This window comes from Heterocephalus glaber, unplaced genomic scaffold (assembly GCF_053883595.1).
Source record: "Heterocephalus glaber isolate CG9 unplaced genomic scaffold, H.glaber_assembly_v1.0 deba00001497, whole genome shotgun sequence".
Taxonomy (NCBI): domain Eukaryota; kingdom Metazoa; phylum Chordata; class Mammalia; order Rodentia; family Bathyergidae; genus Heterocephalus; species Heterocephalus glaber.
The window spans coordinates 18,450,678-18,466,418 of NW_028258320.1; the positions used below are offsets into that span (position 1 = coordinate 18,450,678).

At 36.8% G+C, this 15,741-nt stretch overlaps 1 protein-coding gene across 2 annotated transcripts in view; it reads right to left on the reverse strand.

Moving 5' to 3' along the window:
- The window catches only part of Vps26a (VPS26 retromer complex component A), a 42,671-nt gene that overhangs the window by 14,620 nt on the left and 12,310 nt on the right, over positions 1-15,741 (reverse strand). For both annotated transcript variants that reach the window (XM_004846178.4, XM_087184779.1), the window contains exons 3-4: positions 2,342-2,417; positions 563-719 (exon numbers count right to left, since the gene is read on the reverse strand). In XM_004846178.4, coding sequence (XP_004846235.1) covers positions 563-719; positions 2,342-2,417 — 233 coding nt within the window. The remainder of the gene's footprint in view (positions 1-562; positions 720-2,341; positions 2,418-15,741) is intronic.

A 15,741-nucleotide genomic window follows, 5' to 3' on the forward strand; every position in this document is an offset into this window, starting at 1 on the left:
GGGCTCCTCCTTCAGTTCTGCCATTCACTCCTTTTGAACCCTGGACAAGTCAGCCACTTTGGGGCTCCAAACACTTCCTAAGCATATACTGAATGTGATTTGTTAAGAAACTAAAAATTTAGGCAGGGATTTAGCTCAGTTGTTCTGCTGCCTGCTCGCAAGCACAAGGTCCTGAGTTTGATACATGGTACCAAAAAGAAACTAAAAATTTGGAGAGTAATTTGGTTTACATAACAAATGAAAGGGATAATTCACTTAAGGAAATACATAAGTAAAACTTCTCATAATAGGCTTCTCTGAATCTATAATCTTAGAAAGCTATTCTTTCAGATCAGCATTAGCCAAAATATGTGACAGAATGTTTTAAAATATTGTCTTCAAAGGGGAGGGGGATTGGGGGGAAGAGATAAAATAAAATTTGTAATATAAGTAATAAAAAATTAAATAGATCAAAATATTATCTTTTGGGCTAGAATTATAATTAAAAGTTCAAATAGACATCAACAATAGCCATTACTTTCTGGTTTTGACTCTGCTTACATTTTCTAATACACATTCATACCTCAAGCGGACATTGGCACCGATGTAAGATTCATATGGCTTTTCAACTTGCATAAATTCAAACTCATAACTTCTGCTCTGAGTCAGTTCTCCAGGTAAAGCTAGTTCTTTCACTAGGTTTACAAATTCATGAGTATTACTCTTGTCATTGAAAAGTTCTAAGAAATTTAAAAAAGCAAAGAGACCAATTAAATTTAATATCTATTTTAATAAAACCCAAATTTCTACCTCCAGAGTAAATAATTTTTCCCAAAATAATTATTTGGATATGTCTCTAATAAGCCAGAGTTATTTATGGTCCACTTAGGCATAAATAAATTCAAGAAGCATAGCACAATGAAAATTTCTATAAGAAATGAGTTCATGGACTGGGGATTTAGCTCTAGTGGTTCTGCTGCCTGCCTCACAAGCCCAAGGTCCTGAGTTCAATCCCTGGTACTGTAAAAAAAAAAAAAAAAAGAAATGAGTTCATTCCTGTGATGTATTTAGGGCTCTCCCAATATGAAGCTATTTGACACATTACCAGAAATTATTTGAACTTCTTCCCTTTAAGGCAAAAATTCTATTTCATTGTTTTGTGTCAGTTAGACAAATACAGAGTACATCAAAAAAAAATGTATGAACACTTTAGCAGTTTGCCATACTAATAAATGTCTAAAAGCTAATGGCCACCACTTTGAGGACCTCTTGTAACTGTAAAGGGCATAGGTAATGTAGTAATTTCATGATGGCTCAATAAATTTAGTATTAAAGTATTTATACAAGTTTTTCTTTTCCTGATGTATACATTCTTTGGCGAACTCTGTGTACTATACCAATAAAACTATAATACACTAAAGAATAAAACCAACCATCAGTTAATTACTGTAACTTGCTCCTCAAGTAGAAGTACTCATCTAGAGTAGATATGTAAATAAGTAATAAATATTCACTCATTCCAATTTTGATACTTTTTTTTTTTGGTACTGGGGATCGAACTCGGGTCCTTGCGCTTGCGCAGCAGGCGGCGAAACCACTGAGCTAAATCCCCAGCCCCTAATTTTGATACTTTTTTAAATGTACAGTACAACTTGGAAAGCTGGATTTAAAACCTAGCTATGCAGACAAAATTATAAAGACATACTTTCTTTTCTTTTCTGCAGTGCTGGGGACTGAACTCAGGGCTTTGCATATGCTTAGGCAAGTGCTCTACCACTGAGCCACACTCCTAGCCCTCTTTTCCTTTTTTCTGAATCTGTAGTACAAAGAGATTTACAGTCTAACTCCCTGCTATATAAGAATGTCTCTGAAATACATATATAAAAATGTACACAATATGATCTAAGTCAAGAAGAAATTACTCCTTTCCTTTTCAGGTGGAATTTTCTGTGGACAGGCGAGTCTGGCTACAGGCACACACTAGGTCAGGAAGACAAATGGCGTGGGTAATTAGAAAATGAAAGATGGAGGTGAGCCTGGTAATTGTGAGTAAGGCTGGTGAAAAATGTAGAAAGGAAATTTCAGTGAATCAACTAATCTACTTCAACTATTTTTCAAGGCTGGTAGTTTACATAACTCCTTTCACTTTTAGTATGACTTCCAAAAACAAAGGGAAAATGAGTCAAATATCATTTAATACAATTAAAAGAAACATAATTATTATTAAATTCTCCCTTTTATTATGCAAAATTAATTCCTTCCATTCACAAAGCTAAACTCTAATTCAGTTAAGTGCCAAATACAACCTTGTTTAAACTCAAGTTATCACAGGAAAAAAAGTAATACTATTTTTAAAACTCACCAATTTGACCTACAAATTCAATTCTAATTCCTTGGTGCTCTAGCCTCTTTCCAGGTTGCTTAAAGGCTAGGTTTACCTGCCAAAACATGAAATTGTAAGAGATGTTAACAGTCCTTTAGTGGGACTACCAGATCCCTTCCAGATGAATGCAATATATAAGAATTTCAGGTATTCATTATGAAGCCTGAGACACCACCACATACCCATATCAGGATGACCTTATAGCACCAGAGAAGGCATAATTTATTTATACACAATCACTAATAAACCTATTACTCACACATACACTTAAAGCATCTGCTTTAATTAGGAAGGAATCCCTCATTATAACTGGGAAAAGATTAAAAGACTCAAAGGGAAAACCTTAAACTATTCACATGTGTTTGTTGGTCAAATAACAATTCTAGGACTAATAACAATATTTTCATGTGAAATAATAATCTGAAAAACTGATCTAAAACATCACTTTGTCTTTTGTAAACAAGAATATAATGCTGTAATTTCTAACATTAAAAGCAAAAATTCCGGGCCAGGGATTTAGCTCAGTGGTTTTGCCACCTGCTGCACAAGCGGAAGGACCCAAGTTCAATCCCGGGTACCAAAAAAAAAAAAGCAAAACTTCCCAGGCATAATTTGGCACACATCTGTAATCCCCTCAGCACTGTGAATCAAGGCCAGCCTTGACTACACAAGGAGACTTACTGCCCTGATTCTGCAACTTATCCTAAAGCCAGAATGTACAAAAGGTTTAAATTTTGAGTTATGATTTATCTTACATACTTTTAAAGTAAATACAATCTCAAAATCTTTAAATTCATGTAACTGCCAAATGGGAACCTTTAAGTTTTTAATTTGCATTTTTGGGGTTCTGATTTTTTAAGACAGGATCTTACTATGTAGCCCAGGCTGGCCTCAAACTCATGGCAATTCTCCTGCCTCAGCCTCTCGAGTGCTAGGATTACAGGTTTATGGTGGAGGTTTTGGGGACTGAACCTAGAGTCTTGCACACCCCTAGCACAAGATCTACCTCTGAACTATATTCCCAGTCTTCAGGATTTTTACTATTTTAAATATTGGTAATGTTGACTCTTAAAATTAAATTTCCTCAAACCGGTTATTTAGCTCAGTGGTGCTGCACCTGCCTCACAAGCGCAAGGTCCTGAGTTCAATCCCTGGTACTGCAAAAAAAAAAAAAAAAATAGATTTCCTCAAATATTATGTTTTTCAAAAGATAACAGGGAGACACTATGGTATAGTGGTTAGCATGGCTACCTTTCAAAAGATATCAGGAATCAGGGACCAAGAAAAATACTGGTCCAATTACTTCTGCTAACAAACTATATAAATTAAAATATTCCTTCTTTCTATATTGCCTGCCCTCCTTTTCTGTTGTTTTTTGAGACTATGTAGAACTTGAGATGATCCTCTTGCTTCAGCCTTCTGAGTGCTAGGGTTACAAGTATGTCCTTATCTCCATCTTATAACCAATATGTTAGTTACTTTCCTTCAAAGTTAAAATCTCAAAAAAAAAAAGTAAATAAGCTGTGGTACATCATATGATGGATTATTATTAGAAGTTTAAGGGCCAGGGATTTAGCTCAGTGGTTCCGGCACCTGCCTCAGAAGCCCAAGGTCCCGAGTTCCATCCCCAATACCAAAAAAAAAAAAAAAGAAGTTTAAAAATAATAGTGTCAAACAATTTTTAATGGTGTGGGAAGATGTGCATAATATGTTACGTGAAGGAAGCATGGTCAAACTGTATATAAGCATAATGCCAACCTTATTTTTTTTTAAAGCTGTGGAAAGAAAATTTTTTTTTTTTTTGGTACCAGAGATCGAACTCAGGACCTTGTATTTGCAAGGCAGGTGGCGGAACCACTGAGCTAAATCCCCGGCACCAGAAAATATTCTTAACAGGTTACTTCTAGAATGAATAATTTGGCTTCTTTGAAATTTTCAAATTTTGCTTTGTTTTTACAGAGGGCAAACAATACTGTCAGTCACAAAATGTAAGTAATTGAGCTTTATATACACTAAAAATATTAGGTTTAAACTACAAATAAACAAGATTAACTCCCAGCTACTTCATAAGCCAGGCAGTAACTAGAGCTATTAACTAATTTGTACCAGTAAAGTACATTTTAAAATGTGTAAGTTGAGCAACCCCAGTCCAAAAATCAAAAATTCAAAATACTCCAAAATCTGAAACTTTTTTCTAGTGCTGGGGATCACACCCTGGGCCTCTAGTATGCTAGGCAAGCGATCACCACTAACCTATACCACCAGCCCAAAATGTGAAAATTTCTGAGCACATGCTCTACTGGTAAAGTAGATATCAATATTCCAAAATCCAAAACACTTCTGATCTTCAGCATTTTGGATAAAGAATACTCGACCTGTTCTTTTTTAAATGTCCACTTGGCAGCAGTTTTTGAGAATGTCTTTGTTTAAATGGGGCTGGGGCCGAGGATTTAGCTCAGTGGTTTTGCCACCTGCTGCGCAAGCACAAGGACCCGAGTTGAATCCCTGGTACCAAAAAAATAATAATAATAATAATAAAAATAAAATAAATGGGGCTATGTCTGATGGGGTTTTTTGTTTGTTTCTTTTTTTGTCTGATGGTTTTTTAAAATTACAGTTCTCTTCAGAGTTTATAAAACCACACAATTAAAAGTAGAAATGCATTATCTACTCAGTTTTCCCACCAAACTGAATGCAAATTTTCCTTGACCTCTCACTGATGTTAAAATATAGTTGCTCTTGGGGCCGGGGATTTAGCTCAGTGGCATCCACTGCCTGCCTTGCAAGCACAGGTCCTGAGTTTGATCCCCAGTACAAAAAATATATATGGAGGGGTTGCTCTTTTTCTTTCTTTTTTTTTTTTTTGCGGTACCGGGGATTGAACTCAGGACCTTTTAGGACCTTGCGCTTGGTGAGGTAGGTGTGGTGCCACTGAGCTCTTAAGTATATAATGCAGATTACTCGACAGTTAGGATACTAGAATTAAAAACAAAATTAAGGGGCCAGGGATTTAGCTCAGTGGTTCCGCTGCCTGCCTCACAAGTGAAAGGTCCTGAGTTCAATCCCCAGTACCAAAAAAAAAAGCATAATTAAGTATTTATGTTTAAAAGCTAGTCTGTGAGGGCACAGAAAAGTAATTGACACTATGATAGTAAAACGGATCAAAGAATTTATCACTAGTTATATTTGAGATTTTTTATTATAATTTCAAACTTAGAGAAAAGTGGTAAGAACAGCACAAAGAGGGCCAGAGATTTAGCTCAGTGGCACTGCACCTGCCTTACAAGCACAAGGTCCTGAGCTTGATCCCCAGTACTGCAAAAAAAAAAAAAGACAGAACAAAGAAATCACATATAACCATTTCCTAGATTGGTCCTATGTTTATATTTTGCCTCATCTGCTTTATCTTCTTACATATACATGTGCATGCAAGCATACATACTTTACTTTTATTAATAGGCTGGAAACATCATGATCCATTACTCCTAAACACTTCATGTGTGTGTTTAAGAAAATGAACATTCTCATATAATCACAGTGCAATTATCAAAATCAAGAAAGATAAAATTCCATAGTCTGTATTCAAATTCTATTCATTGTCCCAATAATGTACTTTACAGCCTATTTTTCCTTCTGTCCAGAATCCAACCCAGTTTTATACATTACATATAGTTGTGATGTGGCTTTAGGTTCTTTTAATCTAGAACATTTCTCAATCACTGCCTTTCTTGACCTTGCTGTTTTTAAAGAACACAGGTCTGTTATTTTGCGGTGTATTTCTTAATTTGGGTTCATCTGTTTTATCACAATTAGACCTGGCCTGCCGGGTACATTGGCACACACCTATAAGACTCTGGGAGGGCAAGGCAGGAGGATCACAAGTTTGAGCCCAGCCTGGGAATTTTAGTGATTCAGCAAGACCATATTTTTAAAAAGTAGGCAGGGTGGTAGCCTTAGTACCACTAAAACTAAATATACAAACAAACAAATAAAAAATTAGACTCAGATTATGCATTTTTGGCAAGAACACCACACAAGTTGTGTTCTCCTCCGTGTATCACATCAGAAAGCAGATGATGCCAGTTTGTCCCAATTCTGGCGATATTAGCTGATCGTTTGTTTACATTAGATCTTTGTTTTGGGGGTTTTTTGTTTTTGTTTTTGGTACCGGGGATCAAAGGATCATTTGTTTAAAGCAATCAACTAGGTTTTCCAATTTCAAGTCAATGTTTTTCCCATTGTTATTATTAATAAGTAATTTGTGTGGAGATACTTGAAACTATGTGTGCATGTGTGTGTGTGTGTGTGTGTGTGTGTGTGTGTCTGTAAAATACAAAATATTACTGGGTGTTGTAGCATGCATGTGTAGTCCCAGCTTCTCAGGAGGCTGAGGCAGCAGTATCACTTGAGGCCAGCCTCAGCAACTCTGCAAGACCCCTTCTCAATCAACCAAATAATATATTACTTTGAAACAATTTCCAATTGTCTTAAATACATCTCTTTACCTTAAAGAGGCCAGAACAGACCTACATGACTTCTGATGTGACAAAGGTGACAGTATATTGCAGTGAGACAAAGGATTTTTCTTTTCAATAAATGCCTGTAGGGGGATTAGCCTTGACTTCTATGACACAACACAAACAAGACTAATTCTAAGTGAACTAAGAATAGAGATGTGACATGTTCAATTTAGAAACAGAAAAAATTAGTAGAGTATCTTTATGCCCATGGTGTAGGCAAAGATTTCTAAACTGGATCTGAAAAGCATGAATAAAAAGGAAATACTGGGCCGGGGATTTAGCTCAGTGGTGCTGGCCCCTGCCTGGCAAGTGCAAGGACCTGAGTTTGATCTCTGGTACCGGAAAAAAAAAAAGGAAACACTGAACATTTGTAGTTCATTAAAATTAAGAACTCCTGTTCATGAAAAGACACATTAAGACAGTGAAAAGTAAAGCCAGAAAGTAAGGGAATTTATTTACAATACATATACAAAGGACTCTCATGTACAGATACATAAAATTCTTGGTAATAGGGAAGACAGTTATGATCAAATACATTATTGCATATATAGAAATGTCACAAGGAAACCCATTATATTATTCAATTAATATATGCTAGCAATTACAATTAAAAAATAAAGAACAAAATAGAGTTTTTAAAAAGACTCTTACCAAAAACATACAAAAAAATCCTCCCTGTTAATAATGAAAATAGAGGGCCAGGCATTTAGCTCAGTGGTTCTGCAGCCTGCCTCACAAGTGCAAGGTCCCGAGTTCAATCTCCGGTACCAAAAAAAAAAAAAAAATGGAAATAGAGCCAACTAATTAAAAGAATGAGCAAAACTTAGAAACAATGAAAATGTTCAATAAGTGAATAAGAAAATAAACCCACTGCCACATTTGTGCAATAAAATATTATTTAGTACTATAAATGAGCTATCCAGTTATAAATAGATGTGGAAGAATACTAAGTACATATGATTGGGGCGGGGATAAATCCCTGAGCTAAAGCTCAGTGGCACCACGCCTGCCTCACAATTGCAAGGTCCTGAGTTTGATCCCCAGTACCAAAAAAAAAATTTTTTTTTAAAAAGTCCAACTTACAAATCACTTCTTTCATTGATCAACCCTTTGGTGCTTTATCTAAAAACGTGTTGCCAAACCCAAGGTCATCTAGGTTTTTTCCTGTTAACTTCTAGAGGTTTTATAGTTTTGCATTTTACTCTTAGGTATATGATCCACTGTGAGTTGATTTTTATAAAAGGGATTAAGGTTAATGTCTTGATTCCTATTTTTTGCCCACACCCTGAAAAATATGCATACAGAAGCTCACGTAACAGAAATACTGTAAAAGGAATTTATTCCTGCTTTGGGTGGGATGTCAGACTTCCATAATCCAAGATAGTATCTAATATATGACAGTGAACGCCTCTATTCCCAGCACTCTATTCCCAGCACTCGGGAGGCTGAGGCAGGAGGATCGCAGCAAGTTCAAGGCCAGCCTGGGCTACACAGTGAGTTCAAACCCAGCCTGAACTACACAGTGAGGCCCTGTCTCAAAAAAAAAAAAAAACAAAAAGCAAAACAAAACAAAAAATAATAATATATGGCAAAGTTTTATGCAGAAACAACCATAATGCAAAACTAAGTTTGGAAACCTATGATTCAATACAACCTCCTCAATTAACAGGTGAGATCCAGCAACAATTGCAAAGAGAGTTCCCTACCAAGAGAGTAGCAAAGTCAAAGCAGATCTTCCAACTCTAGCCCAATCTTTTTTTAGACTAGAACATTTAAGAAACCCTAGACTAGTGTAGCAAGACTTGTTCTTCTTGGTATACACTGCACCACAAATAGCCAATGCTTGTTTTCTTCTCTTTCCTTTTGAGCTTTCTTTTCAAAGTGCTCATAAGTCATCTACCTATTCTAGAGGAATGCCAGGAATCAATATTGCATTTAACTGAAACAAATATTGCCTCATTTTGAAAACAGGGGCTTTTCCTATATTCTAGAACTTCTCTCCTTTTGCAGAATTACTAAAGGACTCCCCCCCAGCAGAGATTCCACAAACAGTTCTTCAAAATTCTTTCAGTACTACAGGAAAGCACTCATCAGAATATTTTAAAGCTAGATAATTCATTTTTAATCTTCTTAGCCATAATGAGCTTTCATCCTTTTATTCATAATGCCTTTCCCAATTAAAAAAAAATTCTGGATTAAAAAAAAGCAAAATGAGGTCTATTTTCCATTTGTTATATTAAAATAAATGACACAGCAATTGAAACATATTCTTTATTCATCTTATTCCAAATGTAATGTTTAATATTTAATGTTCTCCTTTAGATTAAGATGATTAAAATGAATAATTGATAATTTGAAATAGGAAAAGGTCCAAAGGGGGAGGGGAAATGGGAGGGGAAGTGGGAGGGGAAGGGAAAAGGAAAGAAGGGAAAGGAAAAATTATGAGAACAGGAAAAAATGAAAACAAAGTCTTTGTAAATAGGGAAGAGCACACAGGTAATGGGGAAAAAATTAGAACCAAGATACATCATGTACAGGTACAGGCACCCAATGATAAATGTAAACGTATTGTATACCTAAAATGTACCAATAAAAGAATTTAAGTAAAAAAAAAAATGTTTTCCTTTAAAAGTCTCAAGTTCACTCTCTTCTGGGAGGCTAAGGCAGAAGATCACAAGTTCAAGCCCAGCCTAAGCAACTTAGTGGCTTAGCAAGACCCCACCTCAAAATCTGAACAATTGTTTAAAGGCTGGTGATGTAGCTCAGTGTAAAGGCCCTAGGTTCAACACCCAGTACCACAAATTTAAAAAAATTGCAAGACATGGTGATGTATCCCTGCAGCCCCAGCTACTTGTGAGGCTGAGGGAGAAGGATCACTTGACCCCAGGAATTCAAGGCCAACCTGGGCAATACAGCAAGGCTCTGTCTCAAAAACAAAAACAAAAATTAACAGTACTCACACCTCATAGAGGTGTTGGGAAAAATAAAAAAATTTTTGTGGGTCAGAGATGTAACTCAGTGATAGAGCACGTGCCTAGCATGTGTGAGGCCCTGGGTTCAATCTCCACTGCAGAAAAAAAAATTCTTTCTGAAGAATTAAAGGAATATACCTAAATCATGTAAGTGCTCAGTAAATATTGTGATTACAGCAAGCCTCTTTTCATATTGATAAATACAGGTATATCATATTAATGGCTATAAGCATTTAAAGGTTATTATCACACTTTAGTTTATGTTGGACATTTAAATGGCTTTCAGTTTTTAAATCTCAATCCCCAACTTGAAACTATACTACAAAGCTACTGTGATAAAATCAGCATGGTACTGGCAAAGGAACAGACCTGAGGATCAGTGGAATAGATTAGAAGATGCAGAAACAACTCCAGACATGCTCAGCCACCTCATCTTTGACAAAGGAGCCAACCACCATCATTGGAGCAAAGATAGCCTATTTAATAAATGGTGTTGGAACATTCTTTTCAGCTGCACAAGGGTCATTCTCCAAAATAGAGCTCATGCTAGCTCACAGGACATATCTAAGTAAATGTAAAAGAATCGAAGTTATCCCCTGTATATTATCAGACCACAGTGCAACACAATTGGAGATCACTAACATAAGAAACCACAAAACTCCCACAAACACATGGAAATTGAACACCCTTCTGAACAACCAATGGGTGACAGAGGAAATTAAAGAAGAAATTAGACAGTTTCTACAAGTAAATGATAATGCCAGTACAACATACAGGAATCTGTGGGACACAATGAAAGCAGTTCTACAACGGAAATTCGTAGCAGTGAATGCCCATATTAGGACAAGAGAGAACTCAGTTAAATAACCTAATGCAGAACCTCAAGCTCCTAGAAAAAGAAGAGCATAATAGGGCCGGGGATTTAGCTCAGTGGTTTCGCCACCTACTGCTCAAGCACAAGGACCCGAGTTCGATCCCCAGTACCAAAAAAAAAAAAAAAGAAGAGCATAACAAACCCAAAGCTCGTACAAGAAAGGAAATTATACAGATCTGAGCAGAAATCAATGCAATGGAGACTAAGAGCATGATACAAAAAAATCAATGAATCAAAGAGTTGGTTTTTTGAAAGAATAAATAAAATCGATAAACCTTTAGCCAACCTTATCAAGAAAAGGAAAGAAAAGGCTCAAATCCATGCAAGTAAGAATGAAAAAGGGGAAGCCACAACAGATCCAGTAGAAATCCAGAGAATCATCAATACCTACTTTGAGAACCTATACTCTAATAAAATGGAAAACACAGAAGAAATGGACAGATTCCTAGATACATGTGAATTGCCAAAATTAAATGAAGACGATATAGAAATTCTAAACACCCCAATTACAATGAGTGAAACTGAAAATGTAATAAAAAACTTACCAACAAAGAAAAGCCCAGGTCCTGACAGCTTCACTGCTGAATTCTACAAGACATTTAGAGAGGGACTATCGCCATTACTCTTAAAACTCATCAAGGAAATTGAAAAGGAAGCAAGGCTTCCAAATTCATTCCTGGAAGCAAGTGTTACTTTGATTCCAAAATCAGGGAAAGACCCAACCCCAAAAGAGAACTACAGGCCAATCTCCCTAATGAACATAGACGCAAAAATCCTCAACAAGATACTGGCAAACAGAATATAGAGGGTCATCAAGAAGATCATACACCCTGACCAAGTCGGATTTATCCCAGGGATGCAAGGATGATTCAACATACGTAAATCAATAAATGTAATACACTATATTAACAGAGTCAAGGACAAAAACCACATGATCATCTCAATAGACGCAGAAAAAGCACTTGAAGAAATCCAACACCCACTCATGATAAAAACCCTACAGAAAACTGGAATAGAAGGCCTTTATCTCAACCTGATTAAGGCTATCTATGAAAAACCAACAGCCAACATCATACTAAATGGTCAAAAACTGAAAACTTCCAGGCTAAAATCAGGAACAAGACAAGGATGCCCACTATCACCACTCCTGTTCAATATTGTTCTGGAAACATTAGCCATAGCAATTAGAAAAGAGAAAGAAATAAAAGGAATAAAGATAGGAAAGGAAGAAGTGAAACTGTCATTATTTGCTGATGATATGATACTTTACATAGAAGACCCAAAAAACTCAGTCAAAAGTCTTCTAGACCTAATTGACAGATTCAGTAGAGTAGCTAGATACAAGATCAACACTCAAAAAACAATAACCTTCTTATACACAAATTAGCAGACCCATTGAGAGAGAAATTCGGGAAATAATTCCTTTTACAATAGCATCTAAAAAAATGAAATATCTAGGAATCAACCTAACAAAGGAAGCAAAAGACCTCCTACACTGAAAACTACAGCACTCTGAAGAAGGAAATCGAAGAGGATATAAGAAAATGGAAAAATATCCCTTGTTCCTGGGTAGGAAGAACCAACATAGTGAAAATGGCCATACTTCCAAAACTACTATATAGATTCAATGCAATGCCAATTGAAATTCCAACAATATATTTCACAGAACTAGAGAAAACAATCCAAAAATTCATTTGGAAGCAGAAGAAACCTAGAATAGCAAAAGGAATTCTAGGCAACAGAGACATGGCTGGGGTTATCACAATCCCCAACTTGAAACTATACTACAAAGCTACTGTGATAAAAACAGCACGGTGCTGGGAAAGAAACAGACCCAAAGATCAGTGGAATAGATTAGAAGATGCAGAAACAACTACAGATGTGCTCAGCCACTTCATCTTTGACAAAGGAGCCAACCACCCTCATTGGAGGAAAGATAGCCTATTTAATAAATGGTGTTGGAAAAACTGGATTTCAACCTGCCAAAGATTAAAACTAGACCCATACCTATCACCACGCACTAAACTAAGATTGAAGTGGATTAAAGATCTAAATATGAAGTCAGAAACACTAAACTTGCTGGAAGATAAGTTAGGTAGAACTCTTGAAGACATTGTCATAGGAAAAGACTTCATGAACAAAACCTCAACAGCACAGGAACTAGCAGAAAGAATCAACAACTGGGATCTCATCTTATTAAAAAGCTTCTGCACTGCAAGAGAAACCACCAACAGAGCTAACAGACAACCTACAATACGGGAAAAAAATTTTAGCAGCTGTACCTCAGACAAAGGACTACTATCTAGAATATATAAAGAACTGAAAAAAATTAGACCTCCCAAATTCAAAGACCCAATTCAAAAATGGGCATCTGAAATGAACAGACATTTCTCAGACAAAGAAATAAAAGCAGCAAACCAATATATGAAAACATGTTCCACATCACTGGTCATTCAAGAGATGCAGATGAAAACAACCCTGAGATTCCACCTCACACCAGAAAGAATGGCTGCTATCAAGATATCAACCAATAACAAATGCTGGCGGGGGTGTGGGGAGAAAGGAACCCTTCTCCATTGCTGGTGGGAGTGCAGACTGGTGCAACCACTGTGGAAGTCAGTATGGAAATACCTCAGAGAACTAGGACTAGAGGTCCCATTTGACCCAGCTATTCCTTTACTGGGTATCTTCCCAAAAGAATTAAAAGAATCATACCACAGTGATATATGTGCACCCATGTTTATAGCGGCACAGTTTGTAATAGCTAAAGCTTGGGATAAAGAAGATGTGGGGTTTTTTTATAAAATGGAATACTACTCAGCCATAACGAATGAGAAACTGGAGACATTTATAGCTAAATGGATGCATATCGAGGCCATACTCTTAAGTGAAATAATTAGGACACACATGTATAAATACCGAATAGTTTCTCTAGTGTGAGAAACTGATAGTGTAAACAGGGGTTAAAAGGATTAAAATGAATAATTGATAATTTGAAATAGGAAAAAAGGTCCAAAGATGAAGGAGTGAAGGGAGGGGAAGAGGAAAGGAAAAGAGGGAAAGGAAAAACAATGAGAAAAAAAAAAATGGAAACGAAATCTATGTAAATAGGGAAGGGTGGAGGGGGTGAAGGGCGCACAGGTAATGGGAAAAAAAATAAGAACCAAGATATATCATGTACAGGTACAAACACCCAATGATAAATGTAAACGAATTGTATACCTAAAATGTACCAATAAAAGAACTAAAAAAAAAAAAAAGTACAATGAACAAAGCTGATTTTCTTAGGATAAATTCTTATCAGAAGAATTTGGGGAACGAAGTAATCATAATCATTATTAGTACTACTCAAATATTTCCAATCCTATATATTCTGAGAGTATGGTATAATTGTCCTCTGTGCCCTTTATGGTTGATACATGAGACTGGTCCTAGAGGCCATGAATTTGATTAAAAGTAATCTTTGTTGTTTCTGGGATGGGTTGTTTAACTGCTTGTGGGAGACTCAAGAGATTTGTTTTCCTCTGCTACAAAGACTAATGTTCCCGATGGTGGCTACTTCATCAGTGAGTATGGCACAGAACAGTGCACTCAGCTGACCCACAAGGGACATGTGGCCTGGCAAAAAAAAAAAAAAATCCGCAAAAACAACACCAACAAACATTAAGAAAATCAAACCAGGGCTGGGGATTCAGCTCAGTGGTTCTGCTGCCTGCCTGGCCTCATAAGCCCAAGGTCCCAAGTTCGATTGCCATAACAAAAAGGGAAGGGGAGGGAAGGGGAGGGGAGGGGAGGAGGAAGGGGGGGGAAGGGGGGGGAAGGGGAGGGGGGAAGGGGAGGGGGAGAGGAAGGGGAAGGGGAAGGAAAGGAAAAGAAGAAAGGAAGGAAGGAAAGAAAGAAGGAAAGAAAGAAAGGGAAAACCAAACCATTGTTCTTTTAGGTCACTCAGTTTTAAGATTGTTAACACTATATATAATTGAGCCTATTAATGGCTACTGTGAGTAATATCCATTTTTTTTCCTTTTTTTGTTTTTTGAGATAGGGTCTCCCTATGTGCCCTTGAACTCACTATGTAGCCCAGGCTGGTCTCAAAATCATGAGGATCCTCCTGCCTCCTCACCCTCCCAAGTGAGAGTAACATTCATTTTTAATGTTTTTGAAACAATTCACTGAATTGAAAGAATGGTTTAGACATAGCCTTTTAAAATCTCAATTTCTAAAAGATTCTATATATGTCTTGAATCACTCCAAATTCTGACACAAAAACAGACCAACCAGATAGCAAAATCACAGTGTCTAAGGACCACATTTACCACATACACACACAAAAAGACCAGGTAACCCCACAATTCCAAAATACAATGGGTAGGGACAAACCATTAATAACCACAAAATATGCATGGTACCAGTGCTTATGCAGGAAGAATTAAAAGGAAACAGTGGGGTGCTTGATAGACCTCTGAAGCCCAAAACTAAGATATAACTAGAAAGCACAAAAAGTCAGCCTGAGAATAAGAGATGAAATTGGAAGGGGTCACGCACAATCCAATGTTAAGTGAACTCTCAAAACTAGTAAGACAGCTGATGTGGAAAAACTATCCTATATAAAACCTTCAAAAGTTCAGGAAAACTTAATTTCACATAAAAATGACTGACAAAAATGTCAAGGTCAAATTTCCACACAGTTATCTTTAAAAAGATAAGAAAAAGATTAACATTTCTTTTTGAGAAGGGTCTTGCTATACAGTTCAGGCTGGCCTTGAACTCAGTGATCCTACTTCCGCCTCACCTCCTGAGTGCAGGGATTGTAGGTATGCACCACCACGCCCAGCAAAGATTAACAGTTCTATAGACAACTGTAACATTTCAAAACAAGTTGAAAAAACAACAACAACAAAAATGAGCCTGTTGTGGTGGCCCACACCTATGATCCCAGCACTGGGGAGGAGGCAGGAGGATCCTGGAACTTTGAGGCCAGCCTAGTTTGCAGTGTGAGGTCAGGACCAACCTGAA